The 16918-nt window shown below is 38.0% G+C and overlaps 1 protein-coding gene across 3 annotated transcripts in view; it reads right to left on the reverse strand.

The window, feature by feature from the left end:
* Positions 1-16918, reverse strand: part of ntrk3b (neurotrophic tyrosine kinase, receptor, type 3b) — a 142448-nt gene that overhangs the window by 59022 nt on the left and 66508 nt on the right. For 2 of the 3 annotated variants that reach the window (XM_077228012.1, XM_077228011.1), the window contains exons 5-10: positions 12839-12993; positions 11733-11875; positions 11504-11645; positions 6314-6634; positions 4458-4507; positions 4262-4364 (exon numbers count right to left, since the gene is read on the reverse strand). In XM_077228012.1, the coding sequence (XP_077084127.1) occupies positions 4262-4364; positions 4458-4507; positions 6314-6634; positions 11504-11645; positions 11733-11875; positions 12839-12993 (914 nt within the window). Of the gene's footprint in view, positions 1-4261; positions 4365-4457; positions 4508-5760; positions 5776-6313; positions 6635-11503; positions 11646-11732; positions 11876-12838; positions 12994-16918 lie in introns of all 3 variants that reach the window. The other variant, XM_077228013.1, reaches the window with a different exon arrangement.

The raw sequence follows: 16918 nt of genomic DNA on the forward strand, positions 1-16918 counted from the left end.
ACCTATGACAGGGGGGAGATTCAACCAGACAGGGTTCGGCTAATAAGGGGAACTCACTGGAGCAAGAATTGTGCACGTATCCAGTCCATAGGAGGGGAATGGCGCAGCAAGCCGACACTTCGAACCGGGCTTACAGTATAACTGGCTTCATGTGAAGGGAGCCCACAGGAAGCAGCTGTTCGACACATAGGCTAGTTCTCTAGCAAACGTGATAGGTGTCGCCCAGCCCCCAACTCTATTTAACATCTGTTCAGCGAGGCACTCTGTGTCAACGCCAAGGAGGGAGCAATACTCTCATTTAGGAGGAGCTTGGGAAAAAACTTTTTCACCAAAATGAAGGCAACCACATGTAGCTGGAAACAGCCTTCCCTTCTGCTGGTCTCCATAACAGACAAGAGCTGGTCTGAGGTCCAGGCTTTGCATTCTGAGAATGTATAACCGGAATGGAGTGGACAGACAGAGAAAAGCCAGGGTTGGGTCTGCCTCCTTTGGGGCAGCGCTTTCAGGCTCACCACCTGGTCCCGTAGGAGAGGTAGGAACCTTAAGCACATATCCAGACCGGGGTCTCAGATTTCATGAGAGATAGCCGGACCGAATTCCAGGCACGATTTGTTAGAGCAAGACCTGCTCCATCTCCTCCCTGACTTTAGCACAGTTGTGTGCAAGAGGGCTCAATGGGGAACGCATTTCCGTGGGGGCCCCGGGGCCAGCTGTGGCTGTTTTTTTGTGTTAAAGGATGTCCATTGAGACGGGAGAAAAAACAACTGGTGGAGGGACGAGTCCGGAGGAGCAACAGATGTAACTGTGCGGCCCCGAAATGGTCCCAAACAGCTGGACCGCCTGGGGATGGAGACTCCACACTCCCTGGGCCATATGCTGTCATGAGGCTCGTCAGCGGCACAGTTGAGCAGGCCAGAAGTAATAAGTGGAATGAAGCGACCTCAGAAGCTTCTGTCTCCAAGGAGGAGGTGGCGGGCGAGTTGTGACATGCAAGGGAAGCATAGCGCAACGGTCGCAATGTTGTCCTTTCAGACCAGAACAAATTCGCTGAGTAGCGGTCGAGGCAATGGATGCCAATGCAGTCGGAGGGCAGCAGGCCAGGGTGCTTTCACACTGAGCGCGCCACTCTGCCACGCCCACCCTGGGACTCGGCCGTGAAGTCAGTGCTGAAGCGGTCTTCATATGCCCCAGGAGCCTATGAAGAGTTTCAGTGGGACCCTTTCTCACTTCTATACAGCACTAATCACCCATACACTCTTTTTCAGAGATGTGGTGGACCGAAGATCCTCAGCCTGTGGACGAGTTTACACTTTCCCAGTTGACCTGAGGACCCAAATGGCTATGAGCACTTGAAGGGTAGGACTTTGTAGTGATATTTCACACCTTTCGAACTCACAAACACAGGATGGTCTGTGGTGGGGAAGGATAGAGATCTGAAGTACATGTCACTGAGGTCGAACGCTGCAGACCAATCTTGGGGACGGAGCATTTGGAAATGCATTTCTGTGTAACAAATTGATTGAAGGCTTTAGAAAAAGGGCCTCTCTCAATAAACACAGTCTGAGTGTTGTATACAACACTTATCTGTCTCCACGAGATGGCCAAAGATGCGTGAGAAGGCGGATGACAGGGTCCTCAAACCGCACGCAACTGCCGTGCTGGCGAACAAGAGGGGGCTGAGGGGTGCAAGGCTTTACAGCGTCGCACACCGCCAGATTTGCCCTCTTGGGACTCAGGAACAGAGAAAATTGCCCTTTCTTTGAAAATGTGGGTGCTGCTGGCAGTGGAACAGACACAAAAAAAAGAACTGGCTGCTGCGGCAGTCCAGCGGGAGCGGAGGCGGCAGCAGATGGACGCCCTCGGGGACGAGCAGGCGGAGGATCTGCCACCGGCGGGCGGGTGGAGGTAGCAGCGGGCTGCCGGGGCAGGATGTGCCGGATGGCCTCTGTCTGCTTCTGGGCGGCAGAGAACTGTTGGGTAAAGTTCTCTACCGCGTCGCCGAACAACCCATCCTGTGAAACGGGGGAGTCCAGGAGCCGAACCTTGTCCGCATCCCTCATATCAGCCAGGTTGAGCCAGAGATGACGCTCTTGGACCACTAAGGTGGACATCACCAGATCGATTGTGCGAGCTGCAACCTTCGTACCCCGGAGAGTGAGGTCGGTTGCAGTGCGGAGCTCATGGTCTGGACTACCCTCGTGCATGTTCATGAGTGCCTAGGCCTGGTGGACCTGAAGCATCGCCATGGCATGCAGAGAGGAAGCAGCTTGCCCACAGACTTTGTAAGCCTTGCCCTTAAGGACGGACGAGAACTTACAGGCCTTAGAGGGGAGACGAGGATCCCCCTTCCACGAGGTAGCGGTCACTGGACACAGCTGCATCGCGACAGACCGTTCCACTGGAGGGATAGCCTCATAACCCTTCGCTGCTCCCCCGTCAAGGGTATTGAGGGGGGAGGAGCTACTTAGTCGGTTTCTAGCAGAGAAAGGTGCCGTCCATGCCCTCGTAAGCTCCTCATGCACTTCAAGGAAGAATGGCACTAGGGCGGCCCAGCCCGCCCCGAGAAACCAATCATCCAACCGAGATGGTTCGGGACATGGTGGAGGGTTCCACTCGAGTCCAACCGCTTTGGCGGCCCTTTTCAGTATAGCTGCCATCTCTGGATCTGACTTGGGGCAACGCTACTTTCCAAGAGGGAGGCAATCCAGCCGAGTTGCCATCTCCAGAGCCCAGCTCACCCTCCGATGCTGCAATTGACATCCTGTCCTCTGGAGGGGCCCAAAACGAAATGGCTGGTCGGTCCACTACAGAGGGACCAGCGCGCTCATCGTGGAGATCCATCGGCTGCTGTGCTAAAGTGGAGTGAGGGATCCGCAGGGCATTGCCGGGCAGATTACCCTCACTGTGATCCTCAGATCACCCACCCCACACGTCACTTTAGCCTTCTTCTGGGAAGTTGGCCCAGAAGAAGCACTAGAGTGGCGGGGCATGGGAGCATGGGAGCGGGGACTCCATCTTCGCGAACAAAGGCGGGTCTCGAGTCTCGATCTCAACACCGAGATGGTTATATTCCTGCAGTGAAAACATGAGTCATCCACAAGAGCTGCTTCAGTGTGCTGTAAGCCCAAACACGTGATGCAGCTATTGTGACCGTCAGAGGGGGACAGAGCCCTACCGCACCCAGAAACGCACGGATGGAATAGGCATCTTGAGAAAGAAGCAAATGCACCGGTGTTGCTCTTTCAGGAATTCGGACCCTTCACCAGTGCCGGAACACACAGGGGAATGACCGAGGCAACACAGTAACAGCGAACTGAAACAGTGAAGCACTCACTTCTTCACCCTCTAACCACCGTCAACAAACACAGAAATTTGATGATTTTTTGGTTGAACTACATTCATCCATTTAAGTTAAGATTCATAACTTTAATAATATGATTAATATAAAAAATACCATTGGCATCAATGTAAAATCCTCTTTACATTAGAGAAAAATTAAATTCAAGAAAAGTACCTTTCATTTGTTATCAAATACGTTTTTTGTGTGTTTTTTTATGGCAATGCCCACCCCTACAACAAACTTGAAAACACTTGAACCACAGTGATATAAACTAGAATATTAGCAGAGGAAGTCGGGCTAACCAAAGAAAGACTCACAGGCTTTTCCGCCAACTGCCTCCCCAAGGTCTGAGACTGGAGGATTCCTTCAACTAAAATTCTATTCACATAAACCCACACAGCACAAACCAAACCCTATCTGACTCATGATGTGCCAGACCACTGTTTAAAAGCAGGCACTAAACATAGCCCAAAACCAAAGCCGAGAACTATTATGTTACCGAGGTGATTGACAATTGAAAGACTGAGGAAATCTATTGTGTTGCTTCAAGAAGGGGTGATTTCCTTTTTTTTTTTTTGCTTTTTGCCACTGGGAATAAAAGTCAACATAAAATCAAAATGGACCCTTTTTACGTGAAGACACATTACGACACAAATGTTTGTCTTTATAATCTTTTAGCAAAATTGTATAGCTTGCTCTAAACTGACTTTCCTTTTCATCCGTCTTCACCTCTTACTTTTCAATTACTCCCATCCTAGCACCTGTCATATATAGAGACCACTTTTTATGATCTAATCAATTACCTATGGATAAAACATCTAGACAAAAAACCATTGTAAATATCCATCAAAATATGGACTTGTATTGCCTTCAAGAAGCATTTCAACCTGAAGAAAATCTACCAGAAAAATCTATTCATACCTTTTATCCCAAATTTGTTCCGTCTGCTATATTTGTTGATGAGGACGAAAATCACAACGAGGGAGACGCAACCAAAGCCAGCCAGACCAACAGCAATCGACATCTACAGGAAAAAAGCAATAAAGCAGTCAATGACACAGCTACGTCTGCAGAAAAGCACAATCGAAATTATAGGAGAACAGAAAGGACATCTTACTCCGAATGAATCTTCTTCAGGTCTCTTTGCCTCATCTTCAGCTGTTGGAGCTACAGGAAATAGAAATGACTTTGCATAACTGAGGAGGCCAAAAAATAATTTCATTCAGGTAGAGCATTATTAAATTAACTAAAACTAAGAAAATTGTTTTCTTTAATTGAAATACAGCTGAATTTAAATATAATATAGTATTGCATGAAAATTAGAAGTGTTGCCTTATCAACTGAAATAAAACTATTTTAATTTGTACTACTAAAATGACTAAAACTGAAAAAAGCTAAAAAAAATAGCACATAACAAAATCACTAAAATCAATCACTAATTACTAAAATTAAACTAAAAATATAAAAAAAGCTAATTTCAAATATTAATAAATACTATAATTTTAAATAAATTATATGAAAATAACACTAATGCAGAGGAGAGTGTGGCTAGTTGTCACACTTTTTAGTATTTTGAATATTTCTCACTTTACTTTTGAAATGTGGTCTGAAAATCAAACCACTGTTTTGCCCAATATATATTATAATTAATAAATTGTTTATAAAATCGTATACTGTATATAAAAAGTACTCTCGTCGTAATGTATCACAGTGTGATTCACAGCTTTGTAGTATCCTAATTTAAGGAAATAAATCTAATTTAATTAGACTTTTGACTCAATAACTATTCAGCCCTCTGACAATTTCCCTCTATTACAACTATCCCTGCTCCCCCTGTATATTGAAAAACTTTTACATTTATGATGCTGCCTGAAAAACACACTGTTTGGTAAAAGAGGGTTTTGTCTCAACCTGTGTGGCTTGTTCATAAGTGTCAGAGAATTGCCATTTAATCGAGTCGTAATGGCAGAGGTGCAGCAGGGCTCATATCATACGCCCAAAGCATGAGCCGTCCTCCGACTCAAAAACAATTATACCATAATGGTCTCTTAATGCATAGAGCTTGTATACGTGTCCAATACATGCTGCAATTCATGAGGGCTATTCTTCCGTTTATTTCAGTGAACTGTCATTAGGGGTGTCCTATTTTACAGACACCAGACAATAAAGAAGACAAAGTATAGCATGGTACACAGTTACTAAATAATACATTCTTGTTTTTTGGGTGCACTTGAGAAGACCTAGTGTATGAGATAAATCTTGAAAATGTATCTTATCTCATATGTATGTAGATCATAGATTATAGTGTATCTGAAACAAAATATTTATTATGTTTTGACCAAGCCAGAACAAGGACATGAGATGTGACCAATATTTGTTTGTCTGTTTATATGTATTATGTCAAAAAGATAGGCACTTACTGTACTCAATTATTCCTAAAAGAACAGCAAGAGGAGAAAAAAAGAGAAAGAAAATGTTGTAAATACATACAAATGGTTTGTAGGAATAATTGATTATATGCTGATTTGGTGCTCAGGTAACATTTCTTATTATTATTATCAATGTTGAAAACAGTTGTGCTGCTTAACATTTTTGTGGTAATGGTGATACATTGTAGCCCATACATTGAACATCTAATAGAAAGTTCAATGAACAGCATTTATTACATTTATTTGTTACATTTATAAAATGATTTATTAAATAGACATCTTTTGATGGTGAAAATTCAGCTTTGATCACAGGAATAAATTACATTTTTAAACGTATTAAAATAGTAAACAATTATTTTAAATTTTTATTTTTATGAAGTTTTATTTTGGATGAAATAAATGCAGCCTTGGTGAGCATAAGAGACTTATTTTAAAAACAAACTTTTGACAGGTACTATATATTTATACACATACCAGGGTGTATCAGAATAAAATTAACTAAATATAAGAGCAAATTCATACCTTGTGATAAATGATAAATTACATTGTGCAGTCTTACCGTCATCCTCACTGAACGGTGGCTCAAGGAAATAGCCGTGGACAGTTTTGGTAACTGACCCAAGGGAGTTAGTGGCTACTAGGGTGTAGTATCCATTGTCGTAATGCGTTGGGTTCTCAAAAGTCAAGCAGCCTTCCAAGTAATCTTGGTAGTACTCCATCTCCATGCGGATATATTCGCTCTGCTGGATCTCAAGATCCTTGTGGAACCAGCGCAGTGTGGGATGGGGAAAGCCCCTCACGGTGAACTCGATGCAGGTGTGATGGCGCCGTTCCGGCTCGTCCAGCTTCAGGATTACTGGCGGAACTGATATGAGACAAGAAAAAAATGGAACAGATACAGGACAGATTCAATGAAATACAGATTTCCCACCTGTGGTAATCTGCTGTCAGGCAAAGGGAAGAACACTAAAAACAAGGCAACCAATCTACTATGAAATGCATATAAAATTTCTTTTTTTCCTTTTCTTTTTTTTCCTTTTATTAGGTAGGATGCTACATGTGCACTATATATGCCGACATGTAATATATGCAGTATGATGCTGAAAATATTTTAAAATATATTAAAATAGAAAACAGCTATAAATTATATGAATAACTATAATTACATATATAATTATATAAATAAATAAATATTTTACATATTTATATGCATTTTATTCCTCCAACTTCAACACTGCGCTGAGATGCCATTTATAGACATGAGCAGAGGCCAAATTTCTTTCCACAATGACTCTCTTATATCTCTGGCATCATCATTATTGCACCAAGCTGATCTAATTTGTGACAGATTATGTCAGATGTAAAAAGGAAGATCGGGTGCAGAATCGGGTGCAGTGTGAACAGAGCCTAAATTCGTTGCATGTGCACTACGGACAAATATATTGTAATTTGAACCACGATATGTTGCTGACACTAAACAGCACTGGTTCTCATGTTCTCAGGTGACAGATCTTGACATGCTGACTGCAATTTAGATTTGAAGGGAAGACAGGAAAATTATCAGTGAAAGCAACTTTACAATTGCGGTTTGTTCACCACACAAAGCGATCAAATTACTTCTGATGAATATAGTGTACAGTACAACTTATAAGAAGCCTGTGTGTGTATAAATCTCTATTCACTTTCCTTGTATGGAAAACAGAAGCTCCGACATTCTGCCTAGCATCTTATTTTATGTTTCACAGTCACAGGTAAAATAAAATAATAAAGGCAACATGAGAGTGACTACAACAACAAAGATGTGAGTGAGTAAATCATAACAATTCTACTACTTTGATGTAAGTTTCCATTCCTTTAATATAAGAGACTCAAAGAAAGACTTTTTTTTGGTGAAATGCATAGACAGGAGTTGCTGTCAAGGAAAAAGCAGAACCAGTAAAACTTGGCCCACTGTTATGTTTATAAATTGGGTTTTCAATGAAAAATAGACAGAGCATAAATTGACTGAGGGACATCTCGTAATCTTGCTGTCACAGACAGTATATTATTGTACACTATTCAAAGGTAAACCACATGCAAATGCCTTGTCCGACACTGCGCGTTTGTTTGTCATTCAAATGAGAACGCATCATTATTGTCAGCTGCCTTCTCTCGCTGAAGTGATTTGTGCTTGGCTGAATGATGAGACTAGATGAGAGATAGATCCCTCCTGTAGAGCGGCTCGGCACATATCCCGCCTAAACAGATGACATGTGTTTTAGAATCAGCATGCAGAAGCACCCTTGCTCTCGGCCTGTCTGCTCAGACTACTGCATGAGGCATGTCATTTAGGGAGTCCTGCTGCAATCCCACCAGGAGAGAGAAAGAGAACGGGAGGGATGTGCATCCCATATGTGCATCTCATATTCCAAAGCTTTTGATCGGAATGCAAAAATTCAACTGGTGCACTTTTCACCTTTTGGCTTTGTTGACACTGCACCCAATTGCGATTTCTTATACATATATATATATATTATCAATATTTCATGTCTAATTATTTACTTATGTGGCAAGTAGCCATGTAACAAGCAGGATAATGTACATCCAGACGGTTATTGCAAAATAAACCCCTCCATCGTGATCCTGATCACCCTGTCAGGGTTTATTCTGTGATAACAACCAGCTGGATGTACATTTACTTATGTAAACAAATACAATTTTTTTATTTATATTTATAGATATATGGTATATATATATATATATATATATATATATATATATATATATATATATATATATATATATATATATATATATATATATATAAACATGGTGTCCAATATCAAACATAAATGTGTCAAAAGAAATATGGCAAATTAATAACCTGTACTTGGTTATTAATACCAAACTTGACAATTTTCCCACTCAGAGCCTTATATCTTGCTGCTGTCATTTCAATTTACCGTCAAAGTCATTAGTCAGCAGAGTGATAAAATGTAATGCTTTTCATCTACTAAATGTCTTAAAATCATGTGCTGTTTAATGAACATAATGATGCCTGAGTGTCAGATCATATCTGAATCCTAAAACATTAACGGCATCAGTAAAAAAAAGAATCCTCCATTCCTATTAATACCAGGAACAGTTGCAGAGATATTGCAGATTAAATTTTTTCCTCATGTTGATTCTCATCTTATACCTGTTTAACCCAGTTAAACACGGTGCAGGGAAAGAGGTCTATTTTTATGCATCACAACCTAACGCAATACCTAAATGCGTGCACATCCTCTGATTAAATTAACACAAAGTCTTACAGGTTCATAGCTGTTAATTGATGTATCAGTTCACTTAGTACCTTGTTCTATTTTAAACGTGTCCATACAGTTATTTATTTATTTTTTCAGAGTAGAGTATGGTGTTATCTGCGTTAAAGTTTGCAACAATTTCAGTAAATACATTTTCAGCATGATTTCTAAATAAGAATTCACAGCCTATATTCAACTAAAAGCACATGAATAACAAGTATTCAGTGTGTTCTACATTATTTTACACATTCTACCCTTTTAGTACACTAAAACTCTGAAACTAAACTGTATAATTCCAAATACCAGTTTGATTCGTCACACTTTAGATTAGGGTCCAATTCTCACTATTAACTAACTATTATCTATGACTTTTGCCAATAAACTCCTTATTACTGCTCAAGTTAGTAAGATAGTTGTTAAGTTTAGGTGTTAGCTAGGATTAAGGGATGTAGAATAAGGTCAGAATAAGGCAATAATAATGTGCTTCATAAGTAATAATAAACAGCCAACATCCTAGTAATATGCATGTTAATAAGCAACTAGTTAATAGTAAGAATTGGACCGTAAACTCAAGTGTTACTGTTTTATTTAAAGTGCCCCTATTATGCCTTTTCAAATATTTCCTTTCATGCAGTGTGTAATATAGCTGTTTGTGAATGTAGGCTTGCTAAGGAAGCCTCCAGAGCTGAAATTCAGATATGGTAATGGACATTTGGTTTCCAAGATGCTCTGTAAGCGGTAAACCAATCACAGCAGACTGGGCCGTCTGACCAATCAGAGCAGAGTAGGCTTTCAGAAAGGAGGGGTTTAGAGAAACTGAATCTTCAATAAAACTGTTTTAGATAGGTCGAGAAAAGAGGTGATGTGCAATGTATATTATGAAAAAATGTTAGTGTTGTTTGTATGTAAACCTATTGTAGGAGTCCTCCAAAACAAAATTATGGCATAATAGGGGCACTTTAAGTTTCATAAAACATATACATTTGCATTTGAACATTGCTTGATTCCGTCATTGTTTGATTCAGCCTGATTTGCTAATCAGGTAAAGTAATTCATTACAAATAAGCCAATAGAACAACAAATAAACAACAGTTGTGTTCATCTATATCTCTGCAACAGTCTTAACATATAATACACAAGCTCTTAGCAAAAAACACATACATTTTTTGTGAGTTGCTGTAGATTCAGAAAACACTATTGATATTTCGACTTCTCATTTTGTAAATAAAATAAAGCCATTCTTAACACCTTCAGCAATTAAAGGGTGCAAAATAAATAAAAAAAGTACACTCAACTTATTTTGCAGTGGTTATATGAAAAGCTTCAGTGTGCTTTATTAAAGCTGAAAGTGATAAATTCTGCAGCAGATTTTAAAAGAGAACTTAATTTTATTTTCCCTTGATGTTTCACTTTACCTCAACAAAAGAACCAGATATGAAAACATGCTAATAGAACTAGATACTCACATTTTCTGAAGGAAATCCGAGTGATGCTTTCCTGTACAAAACTTGCTGATAGTGTGCAATGGGTGGTTGGCAGGGCATTGCAATGTAGTTGCCAATGTGCTCTAAATGGCCAGAGAATTTAGGGTGGATAATTTCTGGTCTCTAAATCTGTTGTTGTTTTTATGTGCAATGTTTTATCATCTGCCAGGTGAAAGTCTGGGGCTGGATTCATGAAAAAAGTCATGTCACACTGTGGCCCATAATCATGACCGATCCCTGTTTACATTATCGATGATTGGTGTCACTGTACTCGTGCACACTAGTAATGTAATATGTATTACAGTATATGTCACTACACTGTAATATCTAATTAGTTAAACTTACTTTAAAAAAGCATGTAAACCGATTGCCTTAAAACAAACATGTAAAGTGAAATAGAAATACTATGTTGTACTGAAAAATGCTTAAATAGTACATTTCACTTACACAAGTGAAACATCAATTTATGAAGTCAGTTTATTTGATGTTCTCTAAAATCCTTCAGTTTATTGACAATTCAACATTCAAGATTACTTTGGGAAATGAGTAAATGCAACTAGAGAAAGATAACTGCAGAAGTGGAGAAAATTAGTGAAAGTCTATTAAGAATTTCCCGCCTCAAAAAAAAAAAAGAATAATTTTAGACTAAGTTAGATGTTATCCCTAACTTTAAATAGTTATTCACAATGATTTTTAAGAACATTCTTTTTCAGAAATTCTAATTATTTTCAAGTTTTGTCTTTGGAACAATCTAAAGAAAAAATATTATATATAATATAAAAATATTCTTAAGGAAATAAGGAGATAGCACTTAAGAATAATTCCCTGAATCCTGTCCCTGATTGCTAAAAGTACCAGCATATCTTTCCTCAACAAGCTGCATAATTTGACATATTTCAGTTTTAGCAACAGCAAACACCATTAAGTATGAAACATGAAAACCTGTAACAAGCGAAATATACGTACAAAACACAGCCAGCTGAAGGGACACATTGGTCATCCCAACCACATTCTCAGAGATGCAGGTCAGAACAAATCCGTTGTCGTCTCTGCTCACGTTGACCAGCGTCAGGTTGATGGAGTGAATGTTGGGCCAGTAGACATTCGACTGGAGGGCAGACGAGAAACATTATGCTATGGTAAGATTGAAAATAAGGTTTGAGAGTTTGTTTGGTGTGGGATGAATGGCGCTCACCTGGTGTGTGTTGATGGAGTGAAGGCCGTTCACAGTCCAGTCCACCTCAGGTAACGGAGAACCAGAGCCGTTACAGCTGAGCATCACGTTATCGCCCTCCAACACAGTGAGGTTACTGTGAGCAACGCTGATATCTGGCAGGTCTAGATCAGAGCAAGGACTTTTAAGTCTATACGTAAATTGCTTTCTTAAAAGAATAGTTTAAGGCAAAATACTAAATCGGCAACAACAGACTTTTTTTTACCATGTTTTACCACCGGTCCATAATTAGCAAATTAACTTGGTTGTGTAAACATCTTGTTTGTTAATACCAAAGCGTAACAGTTAGTTTAAGTTATAGCTAGCATAGTAATTTATTTGTAAGAAAATGGCATGTTTTTTGATGATAGACTATTATTTACACTATATTGTGCTGCTCTTTTCTTCAGTTTTCAGGTAAAATAGTAGGGTGTCTGCTATGTTATGAAAGCATATATATCAGTGTTGCTATAATTTCCTAAAATTCTGTGAAAAACTTACGTTGACAAATAAATAGGTTTAAGGTACTAAAATTACTTAAACAGAAGTAAAATAAATAAAAGGTAAACAGAACAATTCAAATAAAATAATAATTAACAAAAGCACAACAAAAATACTGAAACTTTACTTTTATTTTTATATTTTCAGTTTTAGTTTAATTAAAAATATTTCAATAATTCAATACATTTCAATACAATTTTATTCAGTAAATAAAATTCTGTAAAAAGTATAATGTGATACTAAAATGCTTATTGTAATCATTTAGGGTGAACCTTAACCCCCAAATATGCAGGGTTTATACCCTGGCAGTTCACATGTTTTTTTTTTTTTTTGGGGGGGTTTGGCATAAAAATGGCATAAAATCTCTCATCTGTATATGATGTTTTGATGTGTATCCAAATATGTCTGCACGACAAAACTCGATTGATTATACAAGGACATTGTTCAAACATCTTACCCCACTCTCCCCATTACTGCATCATAATGTTAGATAAGCATTGCATCATACAAGTAATATAATCTTATATAACAATACGTAGTGCATACTTGGCCTACAGTTGTATTATTTATGAAGAAAGATGTCTTACCACAGTGGGAAATGCTCATTGATCTCAGGCGAATCTTGTATGCGCCGTTCTTGCAGTAGAGTTGCTGGGTGTGCAGGCCGGCCTCACCTCGCAGCTGCCAGAGCTGAATCCATCGAATCTCACAACCGCAGTCAAAGACGACTCCCTCCAGCCTCCTGCGTCAACAACACACAGCTATAACGGTAGTTACACAATCCCCAAACTCAGAGCTAGGCATGCAAGATCAGTCAATATTTGCCTGCCCTGGTTGAAAACAACAATTATGTGACACTATCTCCAGGGTGGTGTGAAAGAGTGGCCCAGGCTGATTACTAAAAGGTAGATTTCCCACTTGGGGAGATCCATAAGCAATCCCCATCATTCCCTTGAGTAACACACAAAACCATGGGCTGCTCCAGAGGGACTGTTTTGTAGCCTGTTTTGAAAAAAAAAAAAACACCTGCTAATTGACTATTTATTTAGCCTTGCATGACATGCGAAGCACACAACCATTTTGTCAGCTGTATCTTTTTACATGTCACATACACGATGCATAACATAAACAACATTCAAAGCATGGATATTTACATTTCAAAGCTGTAAAACTGGCAACTGCAAAAATATAATTATTCCCATTCCCAGCAGCGACATTGTAGATTGTTACTTAAACATGAAATCAGAAAATGTAGTAAAGTTTATGCAAAAATAAGTAAACAATTAAAAAAGGCATTCTCTGAAGGCAGGTTTTAATAGCTTCCAGTTATTTGGTTTGTTTTTAGTATATTCCAATTCAGATTTCCAAAAAAAATGTGAAGCACTAGAGCTGTTTTCAACATTGCTAATAATAAGAAATCTTTCTTGAGCAGCAAATCAGCATATTAAAATGATTTCTAAAGGATCATTTGACACTGAAGACTGGAGTAATGATGCTGAAAATTCAGCTTTGACATCACAAGAAAAAATTACATTTTAAAATATATCAAAATAGAAAACAGTTATTTTAAATTGTAATAATATTTCACAATATTACTGTTTTTACTGTATTTTTCAGCTTTGGTGATCATTAGAGACTTCTTTTAAAAATGTATATATATTTTCAACGGTAGTCAAAATATAGTCCCAGTCCTGGGTGCATCATTATTTGATGTGCATAGAAAATATAATTATTGACATGACATAGCATGTTTTTATATTTATTGAATATTTAAATATCATAAAATATATGATAGAATTTCTCTTCTAAAAATAATAAAATCTTCCAGGATTTCCACATTATGCTGACAAATGGGTATGTGGGATTTCTGACAAAGCTGAGCGGACATTGATTACTGGAACAATACAACTTTTCACTTCTTGAAAAACAGTGTCGCAGTAGCTAGCTGAATGGAAAGAAAAATGAGGCGCTCACAACATGATGAACTGTATATCATTACCCACAGGCTTTGATCTCAGCGTGAAACTTTAGTCCATTAATCTGTATATTCGGGTTAGGAAATACACTACTGTATGTTTTCAGAGCCCTTCATTATTTTGCAAATCCCTTTCTGCAAACCTCCAGGAGTCAGGTCATCCACAGGAATAAATGCATCTGTACGACATGGATTGAGCTGACAGTTAGAATGGCCAAAGTGATGTAAAGAATGTAATTCTGAGAGAAATGTGAAACTGTTTCTTCATGAAGTAAACTAAGGAGGTAAAATGTGTTTTTTATTCTACGTAATTATACATGCTTTGAGCTTAAACTTTCAAAAAAAGTATAATTTACGCTGCCAGGAATAAACCAGCGGCGGCCAACGGGGGGGCCTGACTATCATCAACGATGATTGACAGCCTATAACATGATTATGCACACTGATGAGGTTTAGTTGTGTGTGTGCACCTGAAAGCTATTTAGGAATAAAATTGTAAGACGCAAAGAAATTCCTCTGAATCTAATGGGATAATTTCCATTTGAAGAATAAAACAAAACACTGAGGTGCTCAAAAGCAGCTGGTCTAAACTGGTTTTGCTTCCGGATCCAGATTTTGTATTAAGTGGAGGAGACCCAACATACTTTCAAAATGGCCAGTGGGCCGATACGCGTTGGTGTTTTTTAATGGTTTAGCCCTCGATTAAATAATAAAGGCTTTTTTACTTTTGTAACCTACTGAGTGCCTAGACTTGGATTTTTTTCCAATTTTTATTAACATTAAACCCTTCCAAGAGCACCAGAGGATACAAGGGACACCAGCAGCGCTCCAGCTTCCTTTTGTTTATACTTTCAAAATTGCTTTAAAAAATTTATTTAAAAATGAACAATCAAATGTATTTCCCCAGCTGTCATCAGATCATACCTGTGACCTACCAGTTGAGAACCAGTACTAAAGGATAAAGTCTAAATTCGTTTTCCAAACCCATGGGCTGATATTACATTACAATGACTGTTAGGATGGATTCACTGAGTCTGAAAATCAATAATGCCTGTGAATCTCATCAAGCTTTGAAGATTACACCATTATTACAGCACCACAGCAACAAAACTGATACCAATCTACTCCATTATTCTCCATAATACATGCAATTTGTTCAGTGAAGTTTAGATTTGTTTGGTAACAAAGTATATTCAGTGATAATAAATGCAATGTATCCAGTTGTTCTTTTCTTTGCCTTTTCTTCCATTGCAGAGATGCAACATCCATTTAATTTAAAAGCATTTTTATATAGAATAGTTTGAATTTATCTATCTATCTATCTATCTATCTATCTATCTATCTATCTATCTATCTATCTATCTATCTATCTATCTATATCTATATCTATATATATACACACACACACACTTGGCAATAAAGCTCTTTCTGATTCTGATTTATATATATATATATATATATATATATATATATATATATATATATATATATATATATATAATATATATAGTATTTACATAACCAGGCCTAAAATGTACTTAATATTTTTTTTACCAACCATGAAACCGATTTTGCAAAAACTGTAGAAATAAACATTATTTAATCCATATCGAAGATACAAAAGTTATTCAAGAGCATTGAGTGATTTTTTCTTTGTCTTTTGTTGTTTAATAAGCCATAACTGTCTATGTTTACAAGGAAACTTGACAGACTGCCATTTATGTAAATTTTCGGTGAATTTGACAGTTTAAGCACAAGACCTGAAAGAGAGCTCAGTTTAGTATTTGCACGCTGTCTTGAGTTCCCTTTCGCGTCTTCTTGTACTTGAATATTTAAATTGGCAAGGCTTAAACTTTCGTGATTATGCAGCACTGTCCAGAGCGTCGTTCATGTTTATTCACATTTATCAGGATTTTTTTTTTTTGAAAGTGAACTAATCCTTTACGACAAATTGTACAGGCCAACTACCTATTGACTAAAAATTAATTTTACTTACATTTGACGCTTGGAGTTTTGGAGTTTTTTATAAATATTTATCTGCTTCTACATTAGTCAAAATCTATGGGAAAATGTCTGCATTTAATTTTTTTGAATTTAATTGGCAATAATGAATGTTTTGCTGAAAGGACGGTTCTTGTAAGTGAAAAAAACACCCTTTGAGCAAAGTAAATACATATTTTTTGTCATATACTTTTTTAATAAAAGGAACCGTCATTTCATCCAAAGTCATCCTGTCAAAACTAAAGTCTAAAAAATACTGAGCTATAATTTGTAACCACCAGCCCATCTTGATGTCACTTCCTTTGTAAAAAAAGGAAGTACATACCCTGATAGAGGAGATACTAAGAACTTATGCTAATGAAGTATGTTTGTGTTATAAGTGTCCTTGAAGACAATGACTTTGTCGGATTTATTGCAATGCAGTCTTTCATTTTCATTTTAAGTGTAGTTTAACCATATGATCAATCATTTTGATGACACATCATGCCAGTGGTGAATGTCAGTCTAAGATAATACAGAGCAGCAAGAGAACTCAGAAACATCATTTCAAATGGACACATCTTAAATATTGTTTTAATAATCCCAGACTTTTAAAAGGACCCAAAAATAAAAGTTCTGTCATCGTTTACTCACCCTCATGTCGTTCCAAACCTGTAGACTGTCTGCTGCGGAACACAAAAGAAGATATTTT

Source organism: Siphateles boraxobius, unplaced genomic scaffold, assembly GCF_051911475.1.
Source record: "Siphateles boraxobius isolate OS27281-9 unplaced genomic scaffold, OSU_SipBor_1 130, whole genome shotgun sequence".
Taxonomy (NCBI): Eukaryota; Metazoa; Chordata; class Actinopteri; order Cypriniformes; family Leuciscidae; genus Siphateles; species Siphateles boraxobius.